Below are 21,148 nucleotides of genomic sequence, written 5' to 3'. Positions count from 1 at the left end.
AGAACAACAACACATCTATATCCTGTGTGTCTAAGTATGTACAAGTTTGTATGGCCTGTGCCAAATGCTCCTCTACTGTACTTCCGTACTTGCTAAATATACAAAAACCCCTGCACTTCCTTTCAAGCTGAGGCAATAAAGCCTGAAGGGCTGAACTTCCTAACCCATCATTGCGGAGCGCCTGTTAACATACAGCACAAATCCATGTGAAAAAGCAGAGACTAAGGTTCGCAGGTTCTCAACACTGGCACTCAATTGGCAGGACCTGTCATCTCTGTCTAGCCTGCACTTTGTGACCCTAACATTTTCTCTTCTTTCCCACCACAATTATTCAGCGCTGAAGAAAAAAGGTGCAGATTACCTGTGGGTCAGGCACAGGATATGAAGAACAAAGAGAGTTCTTGAAATCCACTTCATTCTGTCTGACAATTTGTGGATGAACAGTCAAGGAATTAAATCAGGCTGTAAAGGCTTTCAAAACACTCCCATTTTAAACTTAAAAGACTATAAAGAGAAGCTTATATTGTTTAAAAAAAAAAATCACAGCAAAAAGCCAAACCCTACTTTTTACTGTTAAAATAGCACATCAAAACAAACAAAAAAAAAGTTTAAGGTCATTAGCTATATGAACTGTTAGGTATAATAAACACTGAAGAGTAAGAACTGAAATTATTTAACAAACTCATTTTCATAGCCAATGACTTTGGAGTGCTCTCCTTCACCAAACATGTAGCCCTTTTAGAGCACATAATGGATGCCATTCTTTTCTAATAGAAAAAGTGATTAAAATCCTATTTTGCTTATTCACACAAACAAGTGCATTTGGATTAAATATGATACTCCTAAAGTAAACAGTGTTTGTTGCAAAATAAATACAGATCTTATTCTGCAAGCTGTGTTTATTGAAGTAGCTACACTAAAATCAAGGTTTACATTTTCATTTCAGCTGCACCTTATAACTGGAAGAATCCAATTTAAAATAAAACATGATGTAAAGAAGTATCTATACAGCAACTGTAACATGCCAGTTACATTCCCACAGCAAAAGAAAACTCTGTTTTCTTAACTTCATAAGTGTCATGAAGCGAATAACTGATAGTGTCTTGGTATGTATTACTCAATACACTGAAATCTTTCTACGGAAAAGGAAAACCAAAATGTAGTCATACCTCTAGCAGAGGGTCAGCAGAGCTCAAGGCAATCACAGTAAGTGCAGTCCTCCAAACCCCAGAGTTTTCTCACTTGCTTTACGGTGTAGATTTGTTGTTTGCATTCCAGTTCAGAGATACTCCCTATCGTTCCGAACATGCTCATTACACTCTAGTTGTTCAGACAAGATAAAATGTAAAACTATTCTATTTCTGTAATGTATGATCTTACTCAGGGAAGTGTTTTAGAGTGCCTCCCTAACAATCAGATCTTGATAAAATAATTTCCTACTCTATTTCTTTATATTTTGCAGGAAAAAGAAGGGAAGCCGAGGGTGTCAGAGAAAGAATTTTACCCATAGGTAGAAACAGCTCAATATGACTCAAGTTTATCTGTTTAAAGAGTCTGTGTCACTCCTGGAAACGACAGTGTTAAGTTCAAAATGTCAACTTCACTTTATTTTAAAAGGTCAGTGCTTCACATTGTAAATACCTTCTTTACAACATGATTCATGTTATCTGTGGATATATACTTTTGTAAAAAGAAAAAAATTCTATGACTAATGGAAGCCAGTGAAAATAAAATATGAATGTGTTTAAAGAAGTAACAAAAGCCATGAACTTGGTCAGCACATAATGAATTAGTCCCAAATGTATAAACTTGAAAGTATACTTTTAGGAACATATACATCTTACTGAAACTATATGCTAAAGGTTGTTCCAATATATTTAAATTTTAAACAATTTCAAAATTAAACTCATGAAAAGAATGATTTTTCCATAAAGGCCTGAAAACAATATCTCATCTCTCAGGAAATGAGAGGTTCACATGGAAATTTTCACAAGATGGAAGCTATATTTTCAGTCCAGTGTGAGCAATTCATTTATACTTGCTGTGCCTCGGTGCTGTTGATGACCTCCTAAATGCATGTGTTTAAATGAAAGCTACAATGCTATGGGCTAGCAAGTCTCCCACCCTCATAATTATTTGTTAATTGGCCAAAGACTGGGATTAAAGTTCTTGTTTCTAACCTTGCCAGCACAGACAGCTAAAATGTTTACTCTTATAGGCAGCCTGAAGACCTTCGTGCAACACCTGGCATTTTTCTCCCTCCTTTTCTTTCCCCCCTCAATGTTGCAGGGCAGATGTTGACCCCTACGCTGCTGCTCAGTGGCAGAAATAGGGCATGAGTTTAGGCACTGCTGCCTTGCCCAGCTGGAGCAAGAGGATGACTGTCTGCTTCACCAGAGCTCTAGGAGTGCCAGCGGGCTAGTCAAGAGTTTTTGTGCCACCTTGCAGCCTTAAATTTATAGAGAAAGGTAGAAGCAACAAGAAGTTAAATAAAGTGATAAAGTGATGCTATGAGCTTGGTAAGCTCCCATGTATTTCAGCTGAGCTGTACATGTGCAAAGATCACTCTATTTGATTTTCTTGAGAAAGGAAGTCAGGGTCTATTTTCAGTGGCACCTCCTATGAAGGTACTCATCATTGGCCACATGAAAGAAGTGGTTAATAGTTGCATAAGCCTATAGGAATGATCTTCCCAAGTAAGCTAAGGAGGTACTTGTTATTCTTTGTAGCTCTAACACTCATGAACCACAGCAGCACATTCCACAGCAGCCAGGCATCATGCATTTTGGATAGGTCGAAGCTTTTAGTTGGGTTTCGCACACACCAGCAAAGCCACAGTTCCGCCTATGAATGAAGACTTTGTTTCACATTTCTGTTCATTTACCTACAGCTACATGTAGTCTAATTTATTCTCACATTCATGAAGTAGAACTTCACAAGCTTTCTGCAAGTCACCCATGGTTATAGTATTACGTAGACGAGAAACTATTTCCACTTATTCCCTCATACACTTATCAGGGAAAATTCCTTACCATGATTTGTATTTCCTTTTATTTCTTTCCTTCCTGCTTGCAGCAGAACTGAGCTGTTCCTGGATTGCTATCGTGGAAAACTAAATGCAAATAGATGGGCTTTGTGCCTCATTCTGAATGTGCTAAGATAACTGATGTGATGCCTGCTGGAAGGCAGTCCACAATTGTCAACAGGTTTGTTAGAAAATGAACTCTCCTACTCTTCATAGGACTTAACCTTAAAAATTAGGTTTACATCTACAAATAAATGCAGTGCTGTACAAAAAAAACCCAACAACAACAACAACAAAAAAAAAAACAAACAAAAAAACCCCCAACAACCAAACAACTCTACTAGAGCTTTTGGAATAATGACATTCGGCTTCCCAGGGACTCCGTTGCTGAAGGTGGACTATCAAAAGTTGAATCACAGGCTCCTCTTCAAGCATACCTAGCCACCACCTGGTCTGGAGTTTCCCAATATAGACATTATGAACATCAGGAGAGATGAACTCTTATTTCAGCCAAATGAGAAAAGGCATTTTTTAATAGATATTCAAAATATCTATAAATAAAATATCTAAAAATATATAAGTTCCTGGATGACTGTACTCTGGTTGACCAGAGATCAGTTCAGCTGCCATCTTTATGGTATTTAGGGGTGGGAAGGAGATAATTCAGCTAGCTCTGTCTGAAGTTTTCCTCTCCTGGCAACCATCTCTTGTATCTCAGCAGCAATAAAGCTTATTCAACAGCCCTTCCTGTAATTGCTTATTTTTTTGAGTTTGATGGCCCAGAAATCTATTTTCAATATGTTCTACAGTCCTTTCTATCTGTTTTTGTAATAAGTGACTACAGTTGTTTCTTATTCAATATCCAGCTAACCAATCAGGAAGTAAAGGGCCAAAGGTTTGCTAAGACTTTCCAGGATCCATCTTCCATTCACAGCCAAATCAGACTACTCTGCCAAAATCAGACAGGTGCCTCAAGGAAAACAGCTATTTCTCACACCAGCAGAACCAGATCTAGCAGTCTGGACATGGACTTCTGTCCATCGTTCATTGCTAAGTGAAGGTCATCTGGCAAAACCCATCACTTCATGAAAAGCTGGACTGATATTCTCAATTATATTAGTCTCAGTTATTATATTACCAGCAATAAATATTTACATAACCAACATGAATGATTACATTCACAATCACGAAGAGCTGATTCTGCTATCAGCTGCATCGTTATCCCACTTTTGAAAACTATTTTCAAACAAAACCTATCTCTTTCATAGATTGGTTTTAAAATATTTCTAGTGAAGAAATATTTCTTAGAATATTAAAGAATGCACATGCTATTTTCCTGGTTTGAGAGAATGTGAAAGGTAACATTCTTAAGAAATTTATTTCCTTTGGCATTATCTTAGCCAATATTTACATTTGGGTCAGTAACTTTTGGGTCTGTGAACCCACCCCTTTACCTTCAGAGAGGTTAACCTCTACCTATCAACAACACTGTTGCTCTGGACTGGATATTTCACACACACACCCCCCGACACTGACACAGCCAGCTTGATTTTCTTTCTTGCTGATACATCAGTGGTGATCCCAGCACTACAAAGGAAATCCATACTATAATGTACACCGAGGTCTTGCAATGCTCTGAACCAAGTTTGCAAATGAAATGTTTTAAATAGAACTGGAGTAATTGTGCACGAGGAAAACAAAGAGCAGGAAGCACCCAAAGCTGGCATGTTTACCTCTTAAACAGCTGCTACCTATTGTTTTTTTAAAAAAATCCCAACCAAAACTGTAACAAAATGCTCCATCCTCCAACAACTAACTTTATGAATGATTGAATAATTAAAACGCATAAAGTTGTTGTACAGTTTGGGAAGAATCATTAATTCTACAAAACTGTACTCCTCATCTCAAATGGCAGATAATACCAGCTCTAACCACCATACTGCAGACTTAATCAACAGTTTAATCTTCTAAGCATTCTGAAAGCTTATCACAAACCGAACCTAAATGCAGTAACTGTTAATACCAAGTTCATTCATATTTTAATGCAGTCTCCATCACACTTTCCTTCTAATAGTATTATTTAACAAACATAAAGAAGTAAAAAATAGACAAATGATACTAAGAAAGAATATACATTATAAATATTATAATTAATAATTATAGAATAATATTAAAATCTAATCAAAGAAGAAAATACTTCTTTTTCCTGAATTATTTTAATTCATACCCACCAATAGTTTATTTTGCCTCAAGGACAATGGTATAACTTAGCAGTAATTTTACTGATTTCTGAAGCATTATTTCACACCCCTGCAACTGAAAGCCTAGACGTCTCACTTGCTTTATGGACAAGAGAAATGGGAACTATTAAACCACATATACAATCACAAGTAACCTGTTTTGGAACAGCAGTATTTAGAAGAGCAAGACTCTGATTTACTGTTGTTCTGATTTCTTCTTTTTCAATGGGCTACCCCATCATTTTGTAAACATAATTTGTCACCAACACCAGCCAGAGTTCTCTGTAACTACTTTTTGCCTTTCTTTCAGATCTGTTATCCCTGCTGAGAGAATCTACTAAAGAAGAATTTTTCATACTGACACCAACTGTAGTCTTGCTGTGAATAACCACATTCCCATAAAAATCATTCCATTTATTGCAAAGTTGTTGGCAGACCATAGGAATAATAGTCAACTCAGGAAACCTTTTATCCTCAAATCACATAACTTAACCCTTTGCATGACCATATGAAGGTTATACATAAAAGTTGTATCACCATACTGCTGATATAATACTTTACTAAAAGGATTTTTGTTGTTGGCAAGTTTTTAAAATTATTTTTTCACAGTACTTCTTTTAACTAAAAAGAAAAGAAGAAAAAGACTGAATTAAAATCCATCAAGCAGTATTCAGGTTTTTTTCCTACTAGATAATGTTGTATTTAAAATTACAGACTCTTTCCCAATACATGAAATAATACAATAGCATAGATGCCTGAGTGTGGATAAGATTATAAACTAAAAATTTACAGTCATACAAAACTTTTTTCCTCTCTATTTTTCCTGCCTTTCTAGGTAAGGAAAGATACATGAATTTACAATATAATGCAACAATTAGAAAAAACCCTGTTTGCTTAAAGAATTTTTGTGGAAGACACTTCTGTTAGTCATTATATTTGCTTTGCTAAACACCAAACTAGTCAAGATTAGATTCAGGAAAGAGACATTACTTTTGTTAGTCAGTCCTCTTGACAGTTGGGGAGTCAGAGGTTGCTCGTATTCAAATTTCTGTCTGAATTTATTAAAGTGATGGAACAAAAAAAAGTCGGTGTATGTTTTTGCCGTCTTTTTTTTTTCTGTTCATCAACCCTTATTTGTAGGCAATTATGGCTTGATTTATGCTTTATTCATTTGACCAAGGCTGTAATGAGACTTTTGGGCTTGTAAACACACCTTTAAGAAAAAATATACACATTTTGTTCCAATAAATTAATTGAAATATTTGACTTGTGTTTTTAAACTTTTCAGTCTGAGAAAGTCTTAGAAAACCTCTTACTTGAGTTGTAACTGCTGCTACAATTAGCTCTCCTCCCTGCCTACCAACGTTAGGGAAGGCGTTATTCCCCTGTGTATCCATACCTCACATTCACAATGTGAGTTACACAAACAGGCAGAAGAAAAAGAGGAGATCTGTCAACCAATTGAAGTGATTTTCCACAGTTCAGAAAGGACTTTTTGCTTAGATATAGCTGGTCTTTCCTGGGGCAACAGTATTTCAGCTGAGTTCAGTACTCATGTCAGCAGTCTGTACTCTGCTGTCAGTGAACACGTGAGAACTATCACCTCCCAACTGCAGGTAACGTTTAGAAAGTACCTGGACTGCCCTGTTCCGACTGGACAAGGATGCTGGGAAAAAACCCCAAACAAATACTCCATTCCTACAATACCTCATTGTTTCTTTTGCTAAACTTTTCCTTTACATTTTTTAAAATCCTCATTAAGTCCTCATGCTTTAACAGCACACATTAAGATTGCTTTAGTCCACTATAGAATACCCAGCTTCTTGACCATATCTAAAGACAAATTTTAAAAATGCAATTAATAGCAGTCACGCTTTAAAATGCAGAAAAATAAAAGTGATACTGCAATGAGTAAAGGGAATAATCCCCTCCCCCTTTCTTTACAGTTTCATTAGACCATTGAACTGGATGAAATTCAGATAGAGGCCTTATTGTAACCACACTGAAACAGTAGAAATCTCCTGAGACCGTGAAACTCAAACATTTTGGGAACCAACTTTAAGTATTCCTTTCGTGCTTTTAAAAGAAAATGAATGAAAGACACTTCTTAATTTTTCTCTCTGTAGCAACATTTTAATATAATTCCTACAAAAAAGCCAGCACAAACAGTTCTGTTTAAAATACATGCGTATGCATATTTTCTTAAAATTTAAACTACAATCATAGCACTCACATGTAACCACACCAGCAGAGACTGCATGATGGCTCTTAAGATACCAGATAACCTGTAAATAACATTGTAAATTCATGCTAAAATTAAACCTATGCTGAAAAGGTTGATATAAACTACCTACCACGCATATCATTAAGATGCTGATGTTGTGGTTTCAAATCTTTGTACTTATGTGAGAATTGGCTAATGTGCTCTCTTCCTGCAAAATGCCATGTAAGGATGACACTTAGTTTCTCCTAGCTTTCCTAAAATAAAAGTACATAATTTGCAGAGACTAATCCACTTAAAACACCAACCTGAATAATGCAAATCTGAGATTTGTGGTTTAAGATGATACCCAAACCAACAAAGAGATATATTTTTTTAAAGGTGACTATGATGGTCTCTCCAGTTTATCATTTGGGGTTTGCACTGGAAAAGTCCAGTGAGGAAAAAAACATGGTTTGCCTCAAAGTGGTGGAATCAGCATAAAATAACTGCATTACGTGAACAGAAAGGGTGGCCTGGGAAAGATATTTGAGTGTAAATTAATGTTGATCTTAGCTGGAATAACATGCACTCTTCAGCACTTGCAGCTGCACCAGGGACTTGACTGGCTGTATGAGATTTTACACATCTGTCAACTTAATCAGAGACCAAAACACAAAATCTGCTGCTCAAGAATGTTATTGGAATTTGTGAAACTTTTTTGATTTTTAGGTTATAAACTAATAATGGACTACTTAGGAAACTTATGAACGTGTTATGAATGAGTCATAACTCCAGTATTGACATCTCTAGTAGTAGATAGGCTTTTGTTCAGTGGTATTCATAATATTTAAGGAAAATGTAAAAAACATTTTATTTACATCAGTTCTGTGAAATACCAAAAGCCAAAGAGAAACCTCTCTATGCAAGAATAAATGGAAAAAAATACATTAATTAATAGCATATAGCATAATAGCAACATTAACTGCTTTTACCATTAGTATCAACTATTTATTCATTCATTTGGCATCACTGTTCTATTTTTTCAGACTTCTGGGATAATTTAAATAATAAAAAAAGCCTATTCAAATCCAAAATGACAATTCTGGAACTAAGAGGCCTTCAGGATGAATCACATCATTACCTAGTTTTGGATCTAACATCTGAATCATCAAGCAACATATCACATCTGTGCTTAGGGCATGACCTGTACTGGCAGAAGAGCTCCGTGACATGTATCAGGGACTTTGCAACCCCTCAGAAGTAAAAAATTAATTAAAAGAAGGTGCTTATATATGTCAGCACTATAATGTAAGCCAGTGTTTTGAAATCTGCTAATGGACTGGCAGCAAAAGCATGAAAATAGACTGCAAGTTTCTCAGTTTGTTAAATTTCTTACAGTGAGTTTTGCATCTAATTTTCATCAATTTGGAGACTTTTTAGAACTACTATATTGTTTCATTATTGGTTATAAGAGAATCTTCAAAGCACTGTTTGACATCATTCATTATATAGAAATCTTTATGGTACCCTTAAGAGCCTGCTGCTGCAGCCCAACACTAAGGTTTCTGTTGCAATTAAAGCTGCTGTACCTGGGGTAGACCTGTGATTCCAGTAACAGACTCTGCCCATGTACTGCTTTGATAAGGATATGATGATGACTTGCAGGCACCTTACCGCTGCCCTTCAATACACTATCTGTTGTACTGGCTGATACTAAAATCTGGTATTTCAGGCTCTGCAAAACCTAGCTGTAATGGGCAGGTACAATTGTTACCATGAAAAGTATGTCAGCATTTGGTATTTTATTTCTTGGGAAGAGGACAAGAACCTTAATTCTGTCACTGGAAAGAACACCTTTGTGCAGTTTGGGAGAATATGTAAAGAAAACGTGTTTTGTTACCTGATAGATACTCCTTTTAGGGTACCATCTTGGAGATGCATTTAATACCACTACAAGTTAGCTTGCTGTCTATCATGAACCTTTTTTCCATACCATATGGAAAAAAGTACTGTATGCAACTGATAAATGGGATGCCATCCAGAGGGACCTTGGCAGGCTTGAGTGGGCCAATGTGAACCTCATGAAGTTCAATAAAGCCAAGTGCAAGGTTCTGCACATGGGTTGGGACAATCACCCATATCAGTACAGGCAGGGTGGTGAACTGACCAAGAGCAGTCTTGTCAAGGACTTGGGTATACTGGTGGATAAAAAAATCAGACATGAGCCAGCAACATGCGCTTGCACTCTGGAAAGCCAGTCATATTCTGGGCCACATAAAATGTGTGGCCAGCAGGTCAAGGGAGGTGATTCTCCCCATCTACTTTGCTCTTGTGAGACCCCACCTGGAGTACTGCATCCAGCTCTGGGGTCCCCAGCACAAGAAAGATGTGGACCTGTTAGAGCAGGTCCAGAGGGCCACAGAAATGATCAGAGGGCTGGAACACCTCTCCTAAGGGGAAAGCCTGAAAGAGTCGCAGTTGTCCAGCCTGAAGAAAAGGCTCTGGGGTAACCTTACCTTGGTTGTTCAGTATATAAAGGGGGCCTACAAAAAAGCTGGAGATGGACTTTTTACAAGAGCCTACAGAGACAGGACAAGGGGTAAGGGGCAATGGTTTTAAAACTGAAAGAGGATAGATTAGATACATGAAATTCTTTACAATGAGTGTGGTGAGACACTTTAACAGATTGACCAGAGAATCTGTGGATGCCCCATCATTGGAAGTGGTCAAAGTCAGGTTGGATGTGGCTTTGATCCACCTGATCTAGTGAAAGATGTCCCTGCCCATGGCAGGGGAGTTGGACTAGATGATTTTTAAAGGTCCCTTCCAACCCAAACCATTCTCTGATTCTATGAAATGCTCTTTACTATACTGGGTGATTTGCATGTCAATGTATTTCTTCACAAAGGATGCCTGCCTGCTTTTTAGATCATTTGTACTAGAGCAAAATCTAGGCATCCCAAACAGAAGCCCCATTACCAAACAGCAGACTACATGGAGTTCACAGTGGTTACTAGCTCACAAGTACAGATACCTGAGACATTGCCATGATTAGCGATGACTGATGCCCTTCTGCTCTAAATGTTGGGGTGTTTTTTAACCTGTAGTTATAAAAAATGAGACTTCACTTGAAATGTATGAATAACTTGAACTGGAATAATTACAACTTACAATAATCATTTGAAATAAAGGACAATAGCAAATAAATTAGCAAACACAATGGAAAACTAGAAAGTTTTCTTGCGTGACTGTTTGCAATGGTTTTTTGTCCTTTTTTTTTTAAAGTTGCTTGAATACATGCATTTTCTAATTGTGTCAGCAGAGACAGCATTTGTGCCAGAATATTACTGAGGACTAAGACATTAAAGAGACCAGGCTGAAGCATTCTTTGAAAGCCAACTACAACTCTACACAATAACAACTACTACTATCACCAGACTCAGCTGTTTCTTTTCCCTCTGGAGTACTTTATGACAGAATTATTATCCTTGTATCTGTAGATGCCATCCTTATCACCATCACCATCCTTATCTGTAGAAGAGAAAACTAAGGCACAGTGATCAGGAATTACAAAGCAGTGTCAACTACAAAACTGACCTCATACCACTTCATCTACACAAATATGTACGCAAAATACGTGCTGCACAAGACAAGTGATTAGTACATAATGTCAGCAAAGGCTTACCCTGTAAGTGTTCGGAGCTTGGAGCATGGCTTCAGACACAAAACGATCTTGATCTGATTTTTTCTATGCAGAGAAATTGAGCAAGCTTTTCTCTCAGTTGATCATGCTTTCACAACACTTCCTTGGTCTGCCTGGCTGTTTCCACAGCTCCCCCAATGCCCATCACTGACTGTGGACCTCCGTCCTCCATCCAGTAAGGTTTAAATCTAGGCAACATTGTATCTGTTACGCTTCCCCAAAGCTGGCTCCACGAAATTTCCACACCATGTGAGAGAATAAATTATGGACTTCCACACTGCTAATAGTGGCCAACCTGCTCTCCCAGCTTGCTCTGGAGCTTGCTCAAAGCCCACACTTAAGGGCTGGATTGCATCCAAGCACTTCACTTGTTAGATTACTTGACTCTAGGACCAGGTGTGCTAAAATGCTTTAAGAAAGACAAGCATTTTACCCTACAATGGCCATGGTTCTTTGAGATGTGTGGTAACCTGCACACAGTAAGTCTGCTGAATGTTATTATTCAATGATTTGTATTATGATAATGCACCACAATCCCGAACCATGCTTCAGAGTGCTACTGGTCTAAAAGTTACCAGCCTGAGTCTGTGGCACATTAAAGTACCTTGCAAGATCTGAGGGGAAGTAGTTTCCCTTTCTCCTTCAGATTAAAGAAACAGAACATATGGCTGTATTGCTTCAAAGGCATTCCTACAGAGCGCTGTGTGGTACGCTGGGGACATAGCTGTATGCATGGTCACTGAAGGACCTGGGAGGAAAGTCACTTAGTCTCCTGTGGTGCTACTGATACCTACAAAGGAGAAAATTTTCAAGCTGATGAAAAGAAGAATATATGTCCCTGTCATGAAGAAAGGTCTCCTGGAGGCCCAGAAGTGATTTATATGGTGCATTTGCTTCCAGCAGCAGGGAGGCAGCCTAGTTTCACCTGTAAGAATTGAAGGCAAAGGCCAAAGAGGAACTAACACTGGAGTTTTACTCCATGAACAAGCTTCATGGTTGCTGTGCTGTGTTTTAGTTGTTCCCTTTCTTAGGCCTGAGCTCTTACTACAATCTCCCTGGAGCACCTGTTCTTGGAGAAATCCCTTTAGTGCCTGGTGTTAGCACAGACGGTATCCCTACCTGCTTCAGTGCCACTAGGATCTGCATTGCAGTGTGGGCCTTAAAGGTCATTTACATTTCTTAGAGAACAGAAAGGCTCTGCATACTACTGGGTGTCAGATATCCCAGTCACATTTCAAGTAGAAAGGTGCCCTCCACACAGTTTTGAGCTTGCAAAGGAACACAAGGGAGAGGTAGTGTTGATAAATAACTGATAGTCCAATGACTGGGAGCTACAAACAAGGAGAGCAGGCACACCCAAACAACGAGCAGGAAACTATCCACAAAAAGCAGATTTCATTAAAAATACCTGGCAGTTAATTTCTCCTTACCGACTTCTAGATCTGAGTAAATCCAAGAAGGCAGTTACAGACTTACAGGAGTCCTGGAATGATTTATTGCCATATAGGTGGAGGGAGGAGGTTTACAGGGCAAACACAGAGCGTGAGAGTGCAAGGATGTAAATGCTGCTTAGTCTTTTCTTTAAACTGTGAAAAGATGCATCTGTGTTAAGTCAGTATCTCGATGCTTCATAAGAGGCGGTTATGTTCCCATCTATGTAAAGGCAGGATTTGTAAAATGTTTCTGTATTAACCTAACTTTATTTAACAGAGTGAAAAGGCAGGAGAGTCACAGCAACACAGACAGCTGCTCTTGTGCCATTCCTTGGCATGGGAGGACCAGCCAACCCTGCTGGCAGCAGGCGGCTGGGACAGAGGAGCAAAGGTGCTGCCTGGTAGCTGGGGGTGGGAAGTGAGTGCTGCGACCCCCCTGCCTGCGTGGGCTGCCGCTCCAGCAGCCCTGGTTACAGAGCTGCATCTTATGGAAATCACATGTAACTCTAACACAGGCAGCTTTCCAGAGGGGTCCATGCATAGTAATATGCTAATGCAATGCCTTAAAGGTTCATTAATCTGATGTAACAACATACTTGCAATTATAAAGCAGTTAGGCAGCTCTTTTTGACACACGGAAGAGACTATGCTCTGAATTTTCATCAGGAATACATTAATATACATCCAGGTAAATTCTAAGTAAGAATCTGAGGAGAAATTAATCAAAGTCAGCACTCCTAATTGTTAGAACATAATTAACTATTATTCCTTCTTTTTTCCCAAAGAACCAAAGTTACTGTTTTACAGTAGTACCTGATAGCGTACCCTCATCTTTCATCGTTAAGAGAAATACATTGACTAATGTAGCTGAAAAACACACACCATACTGCTATTCATTATAAATTACTTCCATACACATATCATCACTTTGCATGTAGAGGCTCCACAAACAGAAGTGAATTGTGAAGCCATAAGTGTGCATTCAGAGAAATGAATGCTAATCATCATTACTGTGCCCTTATGCATTATTGCATTTCTTCGAGGTGTAAAAAATATTTTTTATAGTATCATAATATATAACCTTATACTGAACCTTCCCACAAAAGCCCACACTAAAACCCTGACATGACCAGAGATAAAAAGCCTAAAAGAAGCAATCATGAAATGAACCTACAAATTAATTTTATTTTAATTACTTCAATAGAATTCAACACAGACAAAAAAAAAGTATCTTATTCATAAAAAAGTGTTAGGTAAGATCAAAAAAAAAGACTACATAAGTGACATTTTCAGCTTCAGTAAATATATCTAAAGGAACAGATCTAATGAGATGGCACCATTTCAGAATAGAGTTTGCAAAGCACTGAACCAACTTTTTAAAATAAGCTGTTCATAATCATTCACTACCAGCAATTATTTCTTTAAAATACCTAGTTATAATAAGTCTGTCAAGGTCCCTCTGGATAGCATCCCTTCCCTACAGTGCTATCGACAGTACCACAGAGCTCGGTGTCATTGGCAAACTTGCTGAGGGTGCACTCAATCCCACTGCCCATCTTGCCAACAAAGATGTTAAACAGTGCAGGTCCCAATACCAACCCCATAGGAGCACCACCTGTCACTTGTCTCCACCTGGACATTGAGCTGCTGAGCGCAACTCTTCGGCTGTGACCATCTAGCCAACTCCTTATCCACTGAGTGGTCCCTCTGTCAAATCCAGGTCTCTCCAATTTAGAGAAAAGGTTGTCATGTGGGACAGTGCCAAATACTTTGCACAAGTCCAGGTAGATGACCTCAGGTGCTCTTCCCTTGTCCACCAATGTTGTAACCCATCATAGAAGGCCACCAAATTTGTCAGGCACAATTTGTCCTTAGTGCCCCTCCTTATTGGTGAGAACAATGTCCAGCATAGCACCTCTCCTTGTTGGCTTCTCTATCACTTGGAGAAGGAAGTTATCAACATATTCCAGGAACCCCTTGGATTGCTTATGCCCTGCTGTGTTGTCCCTCCAAAAGATATCAGGGTAACTGAAGTCCCCCATGAAGACCAGGGCTTATGAACATGAGGCTGCTCCTATCTGTCTATAGAGGGCCTCATCTGCTTGGTCCTTCTGGTTGGGCAGCCTGTAGGAGACTGACACTGTAATGTCACCTGTCCCTATCCTCCCTTTAATCCTGACCATAAGGTCTCAGTCAACTCCTCATCCATGCCCAGGTGGAGCTCCATGCACTCCAGCTGGTCACTGACATAAAGGGTGACACCCCCTCCTCATCTCCGCTGTGTGTCCTTCCTGAAGAACCTGTATCCTTCCATTCCAACACTCCATGCATAGGAGTAATTCCACCGGTCTCCATGATGCCAATAAGATCATAGCCCTGCAGCTATGTGCATATCTCTAACTCCTCTTGTTTATTCCCCATGCTACATGTGTTGGTGTAGAGACATTTACATTGGGCCTTCAGTGAAGCTGACTTACTGGCTGGAGTACCTGGAATTCCTTTGTGCCGCTCTTCAGGTGCTCTCCTGCTGACCTGCAATCCCTCTCCAGGCTCTGGGTATGTATTGCTGGCACTGGCATCAAACTGGTAGGAGTGGTATGGATTGAGGTTTCTCTCCCCCAGCAACTTCAGTTTAAAGCTCTCTTCATCAGCTTGGCAGGCCTATGACAAAAGACGCTCTTCCCCTTCTCTGACAGATGGACCCCTTCAGCCCCTAGGAGACCAGGTTTCTCAAAGCAAGTCCCATGGTCTAATTAGCCGAACGCCTGGCTGTGGCACCAGTCCTGTAACCATATGTGGACTGCCAGATACAACCTGCACTCCAGAGTCCCCTACAGCCACTGCCAGGGCTCTGTAATCCTTCCTGATAATCCTCAGATGGCTCCTGGCTGTATCACTGGTGCCCACGTGAAACAGCAGCAGCAAATAGTCCGTGGACTGTAGGAGGCCTGGTAGTCTCTCGGTGACATCCCTGACATAAGCCGCCACTAAGCAGCACACCTCTCCAGAGAGTGTATCAGTCAGCAAACGGATGCCTCTGTACCTCTCGGAAGAGAGTCACCTACTGTCACCCATTGTCTTCTCTTAGTTGTGCTGGTTGTTACACAGGGAGCAGATCAGGCTGCCTTACTCAGCTCCAGCGTCTCTCCTGGTGTGACAGCTTTCCTCTGCAGTCTGCAGAGCAGTGAAGCAGTTCTGCAAGGGCACCTCAGGCTTCAGGGGAAGTCTCTTCCTCCTGCAGGTCCTTGCCATTGCAGGCTTCCATTCTTCTGCATTACGGCCCGTCTCCCTTCCCTGTGTGCTGGTGGGGGAGGTTTTGGCTGTTTGGCTGTGGGCCATGGATCCCCCGCAGACTTGGAACCACTGCCTAACTCCTCAGCCCTCCTGACATTACGCAGCCCTCTCACTGCCTCAGCCACCTGCTGCGGAGCCCCGCCGCTGGGGCACACCTCTTGCAGGCTGTTCTGCTGCCTGTCCCTGCGCCCCCAGGAGAAAGGTCGGCACGTCCTGCAGCCTGAGGCCTGCACTGCGGCTCCGCCTGGCTGGAGGTGTTGGCCACCACTGGGGTAGCCAGTGCAGAGCCCCCAGCCGGAGCTGCAGCCGTGGCTCTCGGACGAGTGCCCACCGTTCTGCTGCGAGGGCCGGGTAGGATGAGTGTCCTTCACCTGTGCAGGTGGTCACAGAACGGTGCCTGGTTGCTGGGTTATACGGACTCCAACACTCGTCACTCAGCCAGTGGAACATCCCTCCTTTGGAGAGGCACCCTCCCTGCACCAGCTGCCAGGCCAGGCTCCTGCCGCTGCCAGCCACTGGCACTGCCCAGGGCTGCCCACTGTGGGAGCAGGGGGCGGCTGCCATTACTCCTGGCCCTGCCCACGCCTCGCCAGCTGCTCTCAGGGGGGCTGCTGGCCCCTAGCGGGTCTCCGTGCTCCCATGGGGGCTCCCCAGCTGAAAACCTAAATACTGAAACCTTAAACTGCCTATTTTGAACACCAAATGCAGACTTTGGAATCTAAACTTTGAGAACACTGCACTATTTTCTACTGTTCAGCCTAATATACTTCTATAATTTCCTTATGAAATTACTATTATGCAAGAAAACATTGTTTATTATGGTACTTAGATCAAATTATACATTGGTAAGCATTAATATTTTCCTTTCAGTATGTTGAAAAACTTGTCATACCCCTTTAACATGCTGTTTAGGGAATGTTCCTTCAAGATTTGAAATTATTTGCTATTCTATCAATTTGGACTTAATTACTCCAAATAAATCTGTGCAAAGCGAAGGAAATAAGCCATCTCTTTTTTTTAAAGCAATAAACTAAGAACCAGTACAAACTGAAGGTGCAGTAACTAATTTTAAATCTAAATGCAGCTCACCTGTTCATAAACAGAACACTGACTTCAGAGCTAAATGGTGAGATCTGACTGAATTTTGTAACTGAGTTTGAAAAATGCCAATTAGAAATACTGTTATATATATTATTATCATTACTACTACTACTACAACAAAAACAACATAAAGAACAACATGCAGGAAATCAGGTAATGAATTTACCTGGCTGTATCCCCTACTAAATTAGGATGGCTAAACTAGTTTGCAATTGATATGCGTTGGCATTCATTCACTTTATAGAGAATGAAAAATGACTGCTGAAGTTTAGAATTTGGTAATATTAAATAAATCTCTAGGCTGAGCTTTGAAAAGCCAGTTAAGTCATACACAAATCAAGCAGTGCTGCAGAGATCACTGCTGCCACTCTGCCCTTTGCATTCAGTCTTCGGCAGTTTACAAGAAGACAGAATACTCTCCCTCTAACTTGGATAACAAGAGAGCTGTTCTGATTAGAGCTGTCTGGAATGCATCGGATGAAAAGATTTTTATTAAAAAACATTAACTTGTGGTATCTGAAAAAATGTGCACCATAGGCCAAAGTTATGACAGATGATTGCCTGCCCATAAACCCAGCCTCTCTGTGTGTCAGGAAGGGTTCCCTCTGAGCCTGGGTGAGCCGGAGAGCATCAGCTTTCAGATTCCCACTTTGAATTATGCCTAGACCCAAAGACATGTCTATACGGTGGATTAGATGTTCCAAATCCAGCTTTGCCTGTCTTCACACTATTTCTGGGCAAGGATGCTCACTGGCAATGCTGCCTACAAACTTTGTGATTCCTAATGGCTCAGATGCTTGGGCACACGAATTGGAAAGCTTAAGCCTAAAGAGGTCCCCACTAGATCTTCCAGACTCAGTCCTTCATCAGCAAGAACAGATGTTTTAAGCCTGAGGCACAGCCAAGCCAAATTGCCCACAGTTTTCACAGAAGCCTGTCAAGCTGTAGAGTAGCCTGAAGTTCCAAACTACCAAGGAAGGACTTTGAATTTCTGAGATGGATGTGAGGAATCTGCCCTGAGGTCGCAGACCTTGGGAACCAGGCAGGCCCCGCTAATAATGGCAACACTCACAAGAAAGACAAACTGCGGCTCCAGAAGGACACGTTCCTTCAAAAACTCCATGAGTCTGCAACATGTTTCAAAAAATCTGACCTTCCTGGTGAACTGAAAGTCTCAATTTGTGGCCAGGTCTGGTCCTTAGGTGCTGCTTCCCACAAAGTACAGGCTCTCTTATGCCCCCTCCCTGTGCACTTCTCCGAAGACTTCTCCAGGGCAACCCGCAAGCACAAACCCACTCCTCTGCACACTGAACATGCTCTTCACTCCCTTGGACAGGGCATGATCTCTCAGATCAGAGTTCGCATTCATCAGAAACAAGGAATTAGAGCTCATGTACAATGACATGAACACAACTGCTCACTCCTAAGTGCCTTTGTGTATGAAGAACACAGACTAGGGTATAGACACAGACTATCATACTTGAGTTTGCAGACACAAGATAAACTGGCTTGTTAAGGAGCAAATGCAAAGAACCAAGCTCATTCAGTGAGCTACTCTGCTGGAGCTCCTCTCTGGAGCAGTATTTTTTTCATACACGGCTTCAAAGTTCTTCAGTGAATAAACTGCTATGCTGTACTGTTAAGGCTGTAATGTGCCAATTAGCAGAAGATAACCTACTATCCCCACGATGCAGCTGATTAACTTCCATTAAAGTCAGTGATGCTGACAATCATGTATGAACAAGTAGCTACGTTACTGGTTATGCACAGCAAATGAAAGCACACTGAACTTTATTGAATATGCTGGTAAGATACAGTAGTACTTTCTCTTTCTGCTCTGATAAAATGAAATATAAGCAAATATCAGAAACAGTTCTGGACAATAACTAGCATTGTTATACTTTTCTACAAATTTGAAAAATCAGTCCTATACATGCAACCCCCTAATGGTGCTTCTTATATCCAAACCAACCATATGTTCACATATAGCTACCTTAATGGAAGAAAATGCTACTTTAAAATTTAAAGAATTAATCTATTTTATTGTAAGTATAAAAAATAAATACTCGACTAAGGAATGGAATAAAAAATAAAGCACATTAAATAATTTCATTATATTCTAAGATGCCAAATCATCTGTGAGTGGTTTCTTTTTAGATGAAAAGAAATCAAAATATAGGACAGATGTTAGACAAACCACATTTGAGGTCTATCACACACTGGCATTTTTCAAATTATTTTGGCTCATCTATTAAATAAGGTGTATTTTGCTTGATTTTGAAAAGGGAAACATCAGGAAATATTTAAAGGCCAATTGCTGCCAATTAACTTTGATCAGCAAAAGATGCATTTGAATCTTTTAGATTCTTTTGCCTGTCTGGAATAACACACTATTCTAAAATTTAGCAAAACAACAACTTGATGATTAATGTGTGTTGGCAGCCCCACCACAAGCTTGCTTAACAGTTGGATTTTAAATAAACAGCTGTCTTCACTATGATGGGAAAGAAATCTGACTGTTTTCATGTTTTCGTGTTATTAAAATATGATCAGAAATTGCTTTTTTTCCTTTTAAGATGAAACAGCTAAGCATTATGGTGACAGTCTCTTTCAGCAGTTCGGATAGTTTTAGAACTATCTCACAAGCGTCGCCAAACCATAGCCTACGTAAGCTGAAAAAAGCCCTTGGCATGCTGACACCAGCTCCTTGCCGCACGCCGCAGGGAAGAGGCATGTGTGGCAGAGAAACCCTAGCACGTAACAAATCGTACCTGCCGCTGGGGAAGGCAGAGGACCCCCAGTAACAGGCCACTGAGATGGACAGCGTATACAACATTAATGATTTCCCTCGGGGTTAAGGTAATACTTGCCCACAGTGGGATGTAAGTGAGAAATCTGTACCCAGTCATTAACTGTTTATAGAAGCTGAAGTTTAATAATTAATGGCCTGTGCAGGCTATTGAATTCTAATGTTTATAGACACTTTCGGTGTATCCACTTCTAAAACTTGTTTACTGTGGTCATAAATACTAAGACCTATGAGGACAAAACTTGACCATTTAAACTATTGCAACTTTTGAATGCCAGTGCAGACATTTAGTGTAGATATGATTATATACCCTAATGACTAAATTATACAGATATTTCCTAAACGTTTCCACATTGAAACTGTGAAACCAAAAATAATGGTCAAACCATCTAACAACAAATAAAAAGAGACAAATATTAAATTAACTCTAGGTGTTTTAAAAGAATCAACACTTACTTCTAAATCATTAAAGAATAGATGCGTGTCTGCCAAATTGAAAATCATCTCCTCCATTCGCAGTCCAAGAGACACAGAAGTAGGTGGATCCTTAAAGAAGAAATTAAGCAAGTACACCATCAATACCATGCCCAACATACAAACTGGAGGAACTGCTTTTCAAGGGAGATTATTTGATGCATTAAATGCAACATCTGTTTCTTGAGTTTAACTTCAGTAACTCTCTAATCCTGTACTATAACACTTACCAGTAACACTGAAAAATATGACTTTAACTGAACTGATACCGTGATTCTGCAGTCGGACCTCCGTGGTCATCCTCGTGCACCCCTGGCATGGGCTCTCTGCCCTCTGTGCAGAAAGGACAAATCCATTTCACCTAAAACTTCTCCAGATTTTACAACTGTTTACAAGTTTTATGATCAACCAGGAGCATGATAATGCTATTGTTACCCAAAATAAACTCTCACTTGTCACAAGTATAGGAATACCTAGTGACTTTAAAGCAAATCACCGTTAATGCTTTATTTGCAAATGGCAATTATATTTAAAACCACTCCTTGATTCTCCACAAAACCATGCTTTAATTACGCTTTCAGTTTGGCCCACCCATGCAGAGTGAACAAATCTATTGTTTGTTATTAATGCATAACACACTTTAACTTCTCTACAGAAATTACCATAACAACTTATTCCTAACTGAGCTAATAAACTCAAAAAGCATGTTCAGCATTGTGGTTACCAAATCCATTACAGATGTTTGTCTTGTTTTGAATTTTTTTTTGCCTATTATATACTTTCAGTCTGAAAAATCGAAAAGAAAGCCTAACATATACATTTGATATAGAGTTTCTCATGTATAATGCCAAGTATATCCAAGCGCA

The 21,148-nt window shown here is 40.0% G+C and overlaps 1 protein-coding gene across 10 annotated transcripts in view; it reads right to left on the bottom strand.

The window, feature by feature from the left end:
• EYA1 (EYA transcriptional coactivator and phosphatase 1) overlaps positions 1-21,148 on the bottom strand; it is a 168,578-nt gene that overhangs the window by 19,063 nt on the left and 128,367 nt on the right. For all 10 annotated transcript variants that reach the window (XM_055706029.1, XM_055706027.1, XM_055706024.1 and 7 more), the window contains one exon: positions 20,265-20,354. In XM_055706029.1, the coding sequence (XP_055562004.1) occupies positions 20,265-20,354 (90 nt within the window). The remainder of the gene's footprint in view (positions 1-20,264; positions 20,355-21,148) is intronic.

The sequence above is a fragment of the Falco cherrug genome, chromosome 3, assembly GCF_023634085.1.
Source record: "Falco cherrug isolate bFalChe1 chromosome 3, bFalChe1.pri, whole genome shotgun sequence".
In the NCBI taxonomy this organism is placed as follows: Eukaryota; Metazoa; Chordata; class Aves; order Falconiformes; family Falconidae; genus Falco; species Falco cherrug.
Note: the sequence above shows the minus strand (reverse complement) of the source record. Positions and strands in the feature narration are given on the sequence as shown.